Below are 14,594 nucleotides of genomic sequence, written 5' to 3' on the forward strand. Positions count from 1 at the left end.
AGTGGTCCCTTCAGCTCACGTGTGGATGCTCAGCAGCAAATGTGGGAAGGAAGGGCCACGACAGGCTCACACCTGAGTGTTGGTGTGATGTGGGGAAGGTGGGGGAGGCATTTGAGATGTACGTGCACCGGGCAGGCTCCAAAGGGACAGATGGACAAAGATGAGTGTAAAGGAGAGAGGTACCTTGTGTGTGCCCAATGCCACACAAACATTTTGTGTTTTGTGGACACAAAAGCCCTCATAAAAGGCACCAAGAAAGAGCCCTCAACACTCAGGCAGATAAGGAAGCATTGATGCACACAGTCCTCACGTGCAGGAGATGTGGAGTAGAGCAGTTTACACTGGAAATGGGCAGGTGCACACCAGGAACGCAATGCACCCAAGTTTTCAGCTATGACGAAATTGAAGTAAGAACATAAGTGCCAGTGCACGTGTAAGAAACAGAAAACACAAAAAACCCCAACCCCAAAGGTGAACAGGTGAGTATGTGGGTGCAGGCAGCAGGGCAAGAATGATGATAGGGCAGCCAGAAATGCATTAAGAGGTAGATGAAAGTTGGATAGGGAGACTTACAGGGACACTCATCTGATGGCAGAGGAAAACTATCAAAAACGTGGGGCAACAAAGTGTATCAGAGCACACAAAAATATGTTTGGGGAAGTTGTTTTACCCATTCCACTAAGGGAAGTATTGCACCACAATTCCCAGAAGAAAAACCAAGTTTCATAAAAGAGCGTGTCTGTTACAGACATAACTGGGATGCTCGTGCCCTGGTACTGTGAAACCAGGCATGCTTTCACTACTCGTCCGTGCTTCCATGAGCACAAGGACCCTTTCCCACGCCACATGCCATGGCTTGTGCTGGCACATGCAGCCACACCACAGGCATGGGTGAGAAGGACACTGTGGGCGCTCTCAGGAAAGCCACTGTGCTCACGCTCAGGGAAAGGATCCTCATCCGACAGTAAAATCCCTGTGCTCACAGTAAGGTCCATCTCACAGGAGTAACATCTGTTTTGCTGAACTCATGTCTGTCAAGCCTGAGGAACATCTGTTTCACCAGCACAGCGTCCGCCAAGCCCGGAGGAGCATCCCTCGCACCCCAGCAACATCCCTCGTTCCAGAGAGTGGCCCCTCGCACCTCGGCAGCGTCTCCCCTGACACCGCCCGTCTCTCCCACCGCAGTAACACCTCCAAGGCCCCCCGGGGCCACCCCGCAATCGGCCCCAGCCCCGCGCTCCGGTGGCCCCTCCGCTGCCCCGTGTCGCCGGCGGGCTCGCCCGGGGACTGCTGCCCGGCGGCGGCGGCGGCTCGGCCCCCGACGGCCCCTGCCCGCGATCGGGGCCGGCAGCCGCGGGGGCTCCGCGCAGCCCGGGCCGCCCGATCCCCGCAGCGCCCGCCCCGCCCCGACCGGCGGCCGCACCGGGCCGGGGGCGCCTCCCGGGGTCGGCGGCAAAGCGCGGCCGCGGCTCCCGGGCTGGGAGAACCGGCAGACCCCTGGTACCGCCCGCGTCGTCTCCCCTCCCTTCGGGGGCCGCGCAGGGAGGCGGCCGGCCCCGGGACGAGACGAGCCCGGGGGTCCGCACCGCCCGGCGCGGCCGAACACCTCCCGCCCCCCGGCCTCCTCCTCCCGCCGCGGGCCGGGGCCGCCTCCTACCTGCATCTCCCGGGCGCCGCGTCCCCGGGCGGCGGCGGCGGCGGCAGCGGCAGGTGAGCGGGCGCCCGCGGCGGGCACGGGACTCCGCGTCCCTCTCGGCGGCGTCGCGGCGGCCGGGGACCGCGAGGGGACGCACCTGCCCCGGGGGCCGCCGCCCCGTCGCCGCGCCGGGCCGAGCCCCCCGCCGGCTGCGAGAGGGGAGCGGGGGGACGCTGCGGGCGCTGCCCTCCCCGTCGCCGCTGGGCTGCGGGAGCGGCGGCACCGAGGACGACTCCCGGCCGAAGTTGGCGGCGGCGGCGAGTGCCGGGCCCGGGAGGTGCCGGCGGATCCCGGGGGCTCCGGCCGCCTCCGCCCCGCCTCCCCCCGCCCCGCGCCCGCCCCCCGCGCCCTGCGCCCGCCCCGCCGCGGGCACCGCTGCCGCCGCCGGGATGGGGCTCGGGGAGGGGGCCGGGCGGCCTCCCCCGCCGGGGTGGCCCGGGGATGGGGCGGGCGGGAGCCTGGCCCGGGGGTGAGCTATGGGCCCGCTGCCGTCGGGGGGGAGCCGTGCTGGCGAGTGAGGGGGCGACGGGGAAGGAACGCCGCGGTCCCGTGCGCTGGAGGCCACCGGGCTGGCTCCCTCCCTGCGGCCCCCGCAGCCCCGCCGTGCCCGGCAGCGCAGCCCCCGCAGGACACTCGGTCACTCGTGGGTCGCTCCCAGCGCATCCCTGCGGTGCTCGCTCCTCGCTGGCTGTAAGTGTCCGGCCCGCTCCTGGCCCTGAGCTGCGGAGAGCTGCGTGCCCTCCACCTCTCGCTGTGGGGCTCACGAGCACCCTGCTCATGTGGCTCCTGGCCCGGCAGACAACGTGCTGGGAGTCAAAACCCCTCCGGTACGGGCAGCAGGGTTCCTGGCTCCCGCCAGCGAAGGGCTTTTGACCCGGTGACCTACTGCTTCATCTCAGCAGGGATTTTTGGCATCTGTCTCCCAGAGAGGGTGGGCGGCTGGGTTGCAACGAAGGTGCGAATGAGGCAGAGCCTGGTTCGGGGATGCTGTTAAAATAGACTGGCAAAGTTTGGCAGAGGAGGCAGTGGATGAAGCTCTTGATGCGGCTGGCACTCAACAAGCGCATCCATCCCTTGCCTGCAACACCAGGAATCACACCGGGGGCTGTCCCCCACCCTTCTTCCCATAAAACTTCACAGATTCACAGCCAGATCCCGTTCTCACTTTTCCTGGCAGAAGCAGGGAGTAGCTGCACAGGCATTAGCAGGATCACCGCAAATTTATGCTGGTGTAAGTGAAAGCGGTGCCTAGCTCCCGGGACTGCTGGGCATCCCGGTGCACAGAGACAGGATTTACATGCCTGGTCTCCGGGCTTGGCGGCAGCTCTGCAGCAGCCTGGAGTTACACTTGTTTTGTCCAGGTCCCCATCTCTGGGCCCCACATCGTCAGGCATCCAGAGTCCCCATGCAGCAGGAGCTGCAGAGCCTCACTCGCAGTGCAAAGAGCACCTTGCTGCTCCTACATGTACACAGACTCACACATACAAGGATCCAAAAGGAATTACATCAGGGAGGCATTTGGCCCCCTGAATTCCTCGAATTTGTACTGGCTTGGGACAAAGTGCAGCTTGAGACACGCATCCTGACACAAGCATCTTGTTTCAAACAGCTCTGAGCATCCGTTTGGGTTCAGAGTGGAAATGCGTGAGCATTTTTGGAGGAGCAGGTAAGTGTTTGAATATAGGCTACACACTACAAGTAATTGAAGGCTCCAGCTGTCTTAATTTATGACCAACTGCACCAGTGTTTCCCATCACTGCGGTCATTAATGAGACTTTCTTTTAATGGGAGTAGGAGATAGAGGCAGTACAGCTAGAGGTAAACAGTAACCCAGCGTTTGTGGCAGGAAATAAGGAGCCATTGTCCTCAGTGCTGTGTCACTAGAAAGATAATAGTTGGTACAGCAAATGCCAACTAATTAGAGGGCAAAGGAAGTCTTGAAATTGCAGCTGGCTGCAGGAAATTTTAGGTGCCAGCTTTTTTTGCTCCGAGGTAAAGCCTGTTTACCATATGGGCTGTTGTTCCCAGCTTGTCTGTCACACTTCTAACTTGCACGTTAAGGCTGCAGAGGGGAGGGGCAGGGTGCTCCTTTGGGGAGCCAGCAAACAGCGGGGACCCCTCCTGAGGACCTGGAGGTGTGAAGGGGAGTGTCACAGAACTGAGGCTTGGTAACAAATTGCTTGGTCTGTAGAGTAACGTGCTTTTCCACTTTTGGTCCTACAAGGGACAGCTGGCCATAACAGGTCAGCAGGCCAGAGATCCTCTTCTGTCCTCACAGGAATCCTCTTGGGGCTGGCACTGCTTCACACCCCAGGATGGTGCCTTACATCAGGGTTAGAGGGAGCAGACGGGGAAGGCAGAGGCACCAGCAGAGACGGATGGGCAGCACTGGATATACCTGTTCCTTAACACCTTCAGCTATGTGGATTATTCAAAAAAGAGGCCAGATTATTGAAACACCATGCCGGCCTCAGCGTAGCCCATGAAGAAGATGGGAATTCCTGCAGCTTTAGTCCATCCTTGATGTCTCCACTCCTGCTTTGGTGGGACAAGAAGGGCCATTGGGAGGTACATACGTGTGTGTCAGGGGATGCTGGGTGCCAGGAAAGGCAAGCTGGACAGCTGGGGGTGTGTATCTCCAAAACTGGGTGGGAGTGATTCCACTAGGAGGGCCTGAGAAGAGGTGAAGTGTCCTCAGCCAGCAGGTATGAGGTGCAATGGCTCATCTCAGAGGTCTGTGTCTCACAAGGGGGATGCCTTGGCAGTGTTGCCACTGCTGAGGACAAAAAACCCCAGAATGAGCTGGTCATGGTGTTGGTAGAGGTGGGTGATGACAAGAGACCACCACTTGCTTTGCCTTACTGTGTCCTCTCTGCTGAAATGTCTCTGTTTTCTTCCTGGGAGGAAAAAAGTTGGTTGCCCTCTTTTCTGCTAGTCTCCCCCACAAGATCACTTTATCCTCCACCAAAACATGACCCTGTGAATGTCATTCCATGGTTTTTGTCCACTGAAGCTATTCCTCCATCTACAGAGCAGAGCAGACAAGAGAAGGGCACTTGTATCCAGTCAGGGGTGATCCTTATTAGGTGTTGGGAAGGGGGGCACAGCTGCCAGTAAGGAGGGGCTCCTGTCTCATCCCAGCTGCCAAAGGTGTTGTCCACATGTTCTTTACGTGTCCCAATATGATTAAGCCTCACTGACTTAATGATGGGCAGTGTCCACAACTGGGTCTGGGCAGGATGTGGACTTCAGTCCATGACCAGAGTCTGGGGTGTGACTAATATTGGTGGGAGACACTGTACAGCACACCCAGGGAAGATGTTCCATCTGCTCAGTTGCAAAAAGCAGCTTTACCCATGCAGCTCCCTGGACGGAACAAGCTGGTTTATTTTTCTTCATCTCACTGGAACAAACCTGTGGCTCCAATTGTCCTCATGCTCCTCCTCTTCTACTACAGCAGTGCATCTTGTGTCTCTCCCCTCACTGGTCTCTGCTACTAGTGAGCAGGAAGAGGCTGGGGACGTGCTCAAACTATATGAGATATGGAAATACTAAGCTCACTCGGTAGAGGAGAAGAGCAATTTTAAATGTATTAAGGAATATAAATCCCTCTCAGGGCAGGACCCTGCAGAATGTATTTAGAAGCAGGAGATCTTATCAGTAGAAACTCAGCCACGTGGCTCTGACTTCTCTCAACGTAGGTGTAGCACAGTCTAGTAGTTCTGTGGTGCTCATAAGCTCTGATCTCTTGGGAGGTTTCTTCCATCCCTGTTGCACCTGCACAATAATCTTCTCCCTGGTCAGCCAATCCTGTGTGCTCTCTGCATCCAGGGGGAGCTGAGGCAGAGGTGATGCCTGTCCTGGGACAGCTTTCAAGGAGGAGGAATACTCACTGTTCTTCTTTCACTGACATGGACCTCTTTTTGTGCTTTACCACTTGCCTCACACTCCTGCGGTGGGATTACTACCAGTAGTAGAAGCAAATGAAAGGAAGTGAATTTGTGAGGAACTGGACACGTTTCCAGCAGTGAGATTGTTACAAGTCAAGGTGGAATTCACAGAATAAAAATCTGGAAATGGAAAAAAAGAATAATCTTGAGCTCCTGCCAAAGGAGAGCTCGTTCCAGACAAGCTGCCTGATCTGACCTGCCTTGCAGGTGTGAAAACCTTCATTGACCCACCCCCACATTCTCTACCTGCCCCTGCAAACACCAAAGGAAAGCACCGCCTTACTCACAGCCGCTGCCCTCGTGGGAAGCAGCCAGTTTCCTTGAGGCGTAAAGCTCATGACCTGAGAATCTGTGGCACTCCACAAAAGGAAATATAGGCTAAACTTCTGAAACATTTTCTAATGTTGACGTCTTTCAAATGATGGAATTGTCTCCCCAGGGACATGCGGATGCTCCACTCCTTGAGTCAGAGAGGCAGGATGGGACAACGCAGAGGGAGACATATTGTTGGGAACCTCACTGCCCCTGTACCAGGGAGAGACAGCGAGGGGGGAGAGGAAATAAATTAGATGACTTGAATTTTCCAGCTCTAATTGCTGTGATTTTGCAGTAGTTTTCCCAGCCCCAAGTATAACATTAACCATCAAAGCACGATTTCACTCACGGTCAATTAAACCAGGATTCATCTGGCTTGACATCACCAAGAAAAATCCATCCTGGACTTGGGGACACCCCGCTGAGAAAAGACAGGAGCCAGACAGGGGCTGGTCACTGGTCATCCTGGGGGATAGGCAGAAGGTGCTGCCTTTAGAGGTAGGCATTCTCTTCACTTCTGCCAGCACAGGACACAAGGGGAATGCAGGAACTGTATGACGTGCAAACACCTTTCCTCACCTCAGTGATGCATGCACCGGTAGGGTCCCTGGGACTGCTCTGCCCATCTGGACGGTCCTGCTGGCTGGGAGGCTGCTCCAGAGGTCAGATGGAGACAGCCTGCAGTGCTGGCTGACTTGTGCAGCCCTGCCAGAGCCAGGCTACCTCTTCACGTTCTGTGGCTACACGTAACCCTCTGTCCAGTTTTTTCCTGCCCTCCTGGTCCTCCAGCACGCAGATCTGGGAAGCCCATCAAGGCCCACAAGAGATTCAGCGTCTGGAGCTGCATTCCTGAATGCCGAGGTCCACAGGGTGGAGGGCAGGCCAGGGAATGGCTCTGCCACGGCTGCAGCTCTCCTCTGTGCCACTCCGTGCTCTTCCTCCACAGGCCTGGTGCAAAGGGGTGAGCCAATCCATCTACTGGGTTTAGAAAACCAGGAGATGAAATAACCAGAAGGCCTCGTGAAGACACCGGGCTTTAAAGGACGCAGCAGTGACCAGGCTGACCCGGCGGCTGCGGCGCCCTGGCTTGCCGGGCTCCACGTAAGTTGGTAGCGAGGCTGGGGAGAGCATGGAGAGTTCAGGCCTCCTCAATTAGCCCTTTAATCATTAGACAGGCACTCCTAACAGCGGGTTCTGTGGCTGGGTGAGTTAAAGTGTAACTTCCCCCCTCGGCGGCCCCGCCAGGAGCCCTGGCTCCAGGGACCAGGGCAGCACCAGCCTCCCTCCGAGTGCCACCAGCCCTCACTGCTGGCTGCCTGCTGTGGGAGAGCTGCTCTGCATCCCGTGGTGCCGTGGGGATGGACGAGGACCCTGTTAGGTTCTGTTCCATGGAGCTCCCCCGTCCCTGCCTCCAGTGGACAGAGAAGCATCACCTGCCCCACAGCACTGCCGGGCGAGGGGGACAGGAGATGCCCCTGGGGCCAGCCCAGGGTCCCAAGCCCTGTGCCTTGCCACGTACTGACCACAGCTGCGTGGTTTGGGGAGGCGCAGGGCCATGGCCATAGCCAGACAGTGAGGTAATCTGCCCCTCCACTCCCCTCCTCTCCGACCAAGTCCCTCGGTCTCTTCCACTTGGCTTAGACCCCGAGGTGAAGAGTTGTACATCCTTTCCAAAATTTTTATCGGCATGAATTATGACAACTCTGGATATTCTTATTGTCCGTTCCAATGGCCGGCCCCCTTCTGAAGTCTCAGTTCCCGGCCTCCCCTGCTTCCTGAGGTGACGAGCTCCGCAGTGCAGCTGAACCCGGGCTGCGCTGGCACCGAGCGATGGCTTCGGCAGCCGGGCCGCAGCCCGTGCGTGTGCAGAGAGGCGACACTGCGCTGCTGCCCGCTGCCACCCCGGGGCACAGCCAGTGCGGGGCTGGCACCCCTCAGTGCCTGACCCACTGGGAATGACCAAACCCAAACCCCTCTGCCCCAGCCAGAACGAGATGGTTGCCCTGCCAGCCCTCTCCCTCCAGATGAGTGGAGTGATGCTGAAGTCCCACAGATCTGGCAAGGAGATGTCTCCCAACAGCTGAGCATCCACAGGTGGTTTTGGGGAAAGTGCACACAAGGCTCTGGCTGGGATCTGCCAGGGACAGATGAGCCCCAGCATCCCCTTCTCCAGTGGCCTGCGGCTGCTCAGGGGTGTGGGGGTGGGTGGGGATGTGTCCCTCCGTGCTGTTCTGCTTCTCACTGCAGCAGAGCCCCTTCCCAGGGAGGATTTACCTCATTCCATCATTCCATTATTCCATTACCTCGTTCCACATTATATGTGTCCTAATTTATTCATGTAATCTCCTTCTTTCCTTCTTTCCTTCTTTCCTTCTTTCCTTCTTTCCTTCTTTCCTTCTTTCCTTCCTTCCTTCCTTCCTTCCTTCCTTCCTTCCTTCCTTCCTTCCTTCCTTCCTTCCTTCCTTCCTTCCTTCCTTCCTTCCTTCCTTCCTTCCTTCCTTCCTTCCTTCCTCCCTCCCTCCCTCCCTCCCTCCCTCCTTCCCTTCCGCCCTCCCTTCCTCCCTCCCTTCCTCCCTTCCTCCCTTCTTCCCGGTTTTCTCCCTTTGTAATTTCTTCCATCACTTGCTCAAACATTCCTCCCTAATTTCTTCCTTTGAAAGGTAGACAGGCCTCTGGCTGGATCTAGCACTGATGAGGTGAAAGGGGATTATTCTCCTGATAATCACTGGGCAACTTCAGCTGAAGGAGGAAACAAACACAATTCAGACGTTACCTCCAGCTTTCCATGGAGCATGGAGATGCTTGGGGTCATGCCAGGGGAGAGAGGCAGAGGATGGGCTAAGAGGGTCCAGCTTCCTCTCCCCTGCCGGGCCCCACAGGCACTGCTGCAGGTGGGCATGGAGGGCAGAACCCCATAAACCCCAAACCTGAGGTGAGAGCCACTCCCTGGGCTTGCTTGGTGCCTCTTTGCGTCACTGCAGGCTTGGGCACTCCCGGCTGCGGGGCCAGCCTGACGCCCTGATGGCCCTGGGGACACCCAGGTGATGCAGCTGGCTGCTTGGGAGGGTGGCACATTCTCTGTGGCCTGGCAGGTGGAAGGGAAGGAAATGAAATGTGCTGAGACACCAAGCCAGGAGGGTGCGACCAGTGCCGCCCTGCCACCGGTGGCACCAGTGCCACCCTGCCACCAGGGAGCTGAGGCTGTGGGCAGAGGCTGGATGGGGTTGGGAACATCACTGTGCAGAACAGGACAGTGGGACAGAGGTGTTAGGACTGCAGGGCTGCAGAGGGAGGATCGGGGCGGCAGGCAGGGAGATGATGTATATGATATAATGTACGTCTGCCGGGCATGTGATTGCTGGTGCTGCCTGGGAGGGATGTCACACAGCCTGGGGACAGGCACTATTTACAGCCAGTGAAGCCACAGCACATTTCCTGTTTTTATTTCTGGGTCCCACAAATCCCAGGGACAAACTGGAGAGTGTCAGAGAGGCTCTGCAGCTCCTGGCTGTGCTGCTCTCACGTCCTTCTGCAAACCAACCTGGTGACAATAAAGGCTTTGTATGAAAACCACCGTGTTTTGTAGGCTCCAAAGTGCCCTTTGATGACAAATGCCTTTGTTTAATAGTCTCACCTTCACAGTAAGAGCTGAAGGGAACACAAATACAATCCCTGGACACTGTAACTTCTAAGCAAATATATACATATATATAGCATGGGTAATATATGGGCTTTCATAAACACCAGCACTGAAATGCACCAAGTAGGCAGAGATGGAAACCATAACAACCAAAGCACCAGGACAGTCACGAGATACAGAGAAGGAAGAAACCACATGGCAATAGATGGTTTTCTTCTAAGGCACTCAGATGTTGTGCTGAATATGGCCTTGGGGCTCAGCCACCAGACAAAGGGCTGTGCATGGGTCCCATGGCACAAGCAGCCCTTGGCACAATTCAAGGGCTTTTTCATGGAAAAAGTGTGTGTGTGTGTCTGGATGTATTTACCCTTGCAAGAAACTAAAGAGGTAGAAACCAATGAGTTCTAGCTCAGAATCCTGTCATGTCCTCTTGCAAAGGTAAAATTAAAGACATCGGCGTTGCCCCATGTAATTTAAGTGCAATTGTGTATGCGTTCTGTGTTTTCTGTGGTTGACATCCTTAAGTGATGACTCTGAATTTTCAGCTTGAGACACGGATTTTCCGGGGTGTGCAGAGCACCTACCTGCTAACACCACTTGTGGCATCTGAAATTACACTGAATCACTAAATGCTTCATCACATCCTGGGACTGGAATTACACACACCTGCAAAAAACCAAAGAAAAACTCCCCAAAAAACCCAAAGCAAAAAAACCCCCAAACCCAAAAAAGCCCACAAAAATGGAAGACACCATGATTCATGCCCCAAAACATATTTGCTTATGCGCTTAACATCTTGTTTTTCACTCTGGGAGGAGTTTTTTTGTGGATTTGATTCTTGTTTCTGAGCCTTTACTGTTCACTGAAGATACATTTTTCTTTATTTCCCTCCAGCAATGAGAGCTGGAGATTTTTTGGTGGTTTTTTTTTTTGGTAAATGCAGATGAGGACCCCCTTTCCATCACAGAGCTTCAGGGACTGCATTTGGAAGAACCAAATGTCATGGAAGATTGTAAGCTTGTGTTTTGACACCCTTCAAGATATGCCTTGTATATAATCCCTTTTATAGCAGCATGAATAACGTCAGGCACAGAGATCTGTGGAGAGCAAACAAGCTTTGTGAGGTTCAGCGGGCCCAGATCTGCCTCTTGTGGACCTTAATGAGGATATAAAATTGGGTTTTAGGGGTGACCACATCATTCATTGTCCGTGAGCCTTCCCAAGCACACAGCACCTAAAGCCCCAGGTATCACTGCTCCATTTAGAGGCCTGAACTGCAGCTGGTCCATGCTGGCAGAGCAGGGGGAGCTGGCCTTTGACACATCTTGGGCTGATTTGCTCTGTGTACTTTCTTCTGTTTCCTCAGCTCTTCCTCGTTGGCAGGTGTTAGTAGCTAATGGAGTTAGTGCTGCAGTGAGGGTGTGCTTCAGGACACCCGGACAGCCCGGACCAGGTCAGGCTTGGCTCCAAGCTGGCCATGAAGTGGTGGCTGTCACTGACTCTTCACACGTCCACAGGGGTTCCCAAATGATCCTGCCACCCTCTCTGCACAGCACCAGGCTGCAACTCACCCCACAGCAGCACAACCCCAGGCCTCCGTCGTGCCTGAGCTTGCCGAGATACCATCTGGAGATTGCACACCTAGGGATGAGCACAAGCGACAGTGCTGTGCTGAACAAGGGCTCTCAGCAGAAAACAAACCCAGGGAAGGCTGGCGTCATCCTCTCAAGCCCTGTCACTACTGAGCCAGAAGCAGATGCAGAGGAAAGCTCTGGCTCAGCGTTAGGCTGGGTCACTTTGCTGCACGGACCCAGGACTGGTTTCCCAGTGAAGTCATGCTCCAGTCTGTCACTCACCCAAAGGAAGCCTCTGGGTCATCCGTGGTGATATTTGTCTGCAGCTCTAAGGTGGCTTTGATCTGCTCTCCTGACAGATGAGCATAAACAATTGTGTTACTGCTCCTGTTGTCAGGAGTCATCGCTTCGTTAACAAATGGGGAAATTGGAGCCTTCACCGTAAGGGTGAGGAGCAGCCTTTCACTGGCACCTTCACATCCTTGTGCCTGGCTTGGGCAATGGGGGGAGACTGCCAGGGCCAGCAGCTGCTGCCTGTCCCTGGCACACCAGGCTCATGGGCTGGGTGAGCAGCCAAACCCTCCTCAAGTCCATGAGGAGCCATGGGTTACAAACATCAATCCCTCCCTGCCACACCAGGGATGGCTGTGGACATGGATTCCTGATGGAAGATGTGGACTTGCATTATGTTTTGCTGACAAATCCCAGATTTGTCATTTCCTCTGGGCTCCTCCAGGGTCTAGTGAGGGATCTGTTTTGGATGCAAGGTGTCATGTTGCTGCCAAACTAACAGGAGAGGACCCTTCAGAGGGCACTGGTGGGAAGCACAATCTGTGGTGTGCAATATCACTGTAGGGATGGAGGGTTTTGAATGCACAAGGGAAAAAGTTTCTTTTATTGTCTTTCTTTTATCTGTCCTCAAGACAGAAGCACTCAAGACAGTGCTTCACATTTCTCATATCACTGGGGCAGGAAGAAGAGGCATCTTACAGTATTGTACTAGAAATGGTCACAAAGGAGTTTGCAGGAGACAGCAACTTAGTTTCCACCATCTCCTGAAGGAGCAGTGTGTGCTTTGGGGTGGCAGTTCTTGTTTGCCACACCTGCCAGATATCTGAAGGCTGCCCAAAGTAACCAGGAAGCCCCTCATGTGCAACCGCTTTGCATTCAAAAACAAAGATAACAGAAGTGGGTGCACAGAGGGCTGGCAGCTCTGAAAAACTGGGTGCTAGTGCCTGAAAGCATTTTGTGACTTTGTCATCTGAGGAGACAAGGAGGGCCACAGAGTTACTGCTGCTGAACAGACTGCTGCAAGTGAGCCGAGCCCTGGCGACTGGCAGGAAGCTCCTAGCCCCACACAAATCTAAGTCAAGGATGGCAGCTGACACTGACCTGACCCTGCCAGCTACCATTGTCCTCTCCAGCCTTGCTGAGCAGCAGAAAGGCCTTGTCACGGTCATACATCATCCTCACTGGAGATTCTTGGTTTTCCATACAAAACCCTCCTCTTAAGCAGACAGCTGAGATACCAGCATGAATTCCCACTCATCCTGGTTCACCTTACATCTCTGGAGCCCCAAGAGTCTGTAGAGACACGAGTATTCACTGGCTGTGCCCAGTGCAGTAAAGAGGCATCTTGGGAGCAGAGCCAAGCTCCCCACGAACCTGTTAAGAGCTTGGTTACTACTTCAGCTGCATCCTGCTAAAAATGCTTAAACAAAAAATGAAAAGGGAAAAGAGGACATCCTGTACAAGCATCATTCTGGTGGATTTATCCATATGAGAGTAGCTCCCCGAATAAACTCCTTCGTAGAGTCAAAATTGTAGAGAAGGTGTCACTCAGGCGTCAGATCGGCGGAGAGCAGCACTGCACACACTCACTCGTGGTGCCGTGCTACAGCTGAACCTCGCTGCCTTTGGTGGGTGCCATGAGCCTGTGGAACTTCCCTGGCTGCTCCTGCTGCTGAGCACCAGCTCTCTCTGAAAACCACCTTCACAGTCACCACTTGGATTGGGAAAACATACCTGAATCCAAAATATGCTACCTTATAATGAAGGATATCAGCAAAAGTGGCAACAGTTCAAAGAATCCCTAGAAGGTGCTTTCTCAAACTTCAGTGACTACCACCACCACCATACTCACAGTACCTATTAATGCTAAATTAATTAAATCATAGATGAATGGCACAAACTACTGATTGAAGTTATGTGGGGACTGAAAAAATGAGACGCTGAAATCAAACTTAACTTCCTTCTGCACTTTGCACTCAGTCTTTACATCCCCCGTGCATGTATTGCACATCTTCCAGTCACTGAGTGTCTGACACTGCATTGTGGAGCTCTTTGCAACTGCAGCCTACAAGTGTCTGCAAACACGTGCCCCTTCTGTGATGTGTCAGTCAGTTCAGCTGTCAGGTAGTCTCAGATATTTCATATGGGACTTTGTGAAAGGCTTGTGTTGCTGCCAGGAATGACCAGGCTGGGAAAGTCAATGTGCTTTGTAGACAATAAGGAAGAACAGAGGAAGAACATTGCTACCTCCATTTTAATGTCAAACTCCAAGTATCTCCAAGCCTTTGAATTCCTGACAAGCCTCAGGCAGTCTACGGTGTCTGATCACAGTTAATGTTCAGCTCTGTGGCTGAAGAAACAGAACTCCTCTTTGCTAGGTGAAGAGTCAGATTATCAAACCCACCAGACATAACTGGGGGCAATTACAGGTCAGAGATGTGGGCATGGGGAAGTGCTGGAATGCCCAGGGAGCAACAGCACAAACAGGAACAGCCCTCCTGATGTCTAAGCTACCACTAGCATGAGGGACAATTTAAAGAACCAAAGTAATGAGAGGCTTGTGACATGTAACTGGTGGTCTTGGATGGCAGCAGTGGTAGGGTTTGTGCAATTACCAATTTGAAGAAATCAATTCATCTTGCACATTTAATGAAGGAAGAATCTGGCAAAAAACCAGTTACATAAATACCTCACTGAAAATTGCATCATGGACATATTAGGCATGAAGTCATGTAGATTTTCTAATTTGCAGACCTTTGCCATTGCAAATGGGGTATTCCTGAAGCACGGTTTCCAGTGGGCAGCTCTGGATATACAAATAAGCTCACACAGTTGGGCACAGACACATGTATGCATACGTGCACTCCAGTACGTTGGGCTACAAGATGATACACTGCTTAGAGCTAAAACCAGCTTCTGTGCATTATATAAGAAAGGTTAAGAGCGTTCATATACATTCCAAGACTTGTGGTTCCCCAAAATGGTGTGCCCTTACAGAAAATGAAGGGTTTACTCAAGCCCAACAAAAGTCCTTCTAGGATGGGTTTTGAGCTACAGCAGCCACCCATCCTTTTTAGCAATACATAAAGAAGCCAAATGTTTTTTTAACTTGCCCTATCACAAGATTT

At 54.0% G+C, this 14,594-nt stretch overlaps 1 protein-coding gene across 1 annotated transcript in view; it reads right to left on the reverse strand.

Moving 5' to 3' along the window:
• WNT5B (Wnt family member 5B) overlaps positions 1-1,688 on the reverse strand; it is a 70,952-nt gene extending 69,264 nt beyond the window's left edge. The window contains exon 1 of the mRNA XM_039570731.1: positions 1,658-1,688. Within this exon, the coding sequence (XP_039426665.1) occupies positions 1,658-1,663 (6 nt within the window). The 5' untranslated portion in view covers positions 1,664-1,688. The remainder of the gene's footprint in view (positions 1-1,657) is intronic.
• Between the last annotated feature and the right edge of the window lie 12,906 nt (positions 1,689-14,594).

The sequence above is a fragment of the Corvus cornix genome, chromosome 1A (genome assembly GCF_000738735.6).
Source record: "Corvus cornix cornix isolate S_Up_H32 chromosome 1A, ASM73873v5, whole genome shotgun sequence".
Classification (NCBI taxonomy): domain Eukaryota; kingdom Metazoa; phylum Chordata; class Aves; order Passeriformes; family Corvidae; genus Corvus; species Corvus cornix.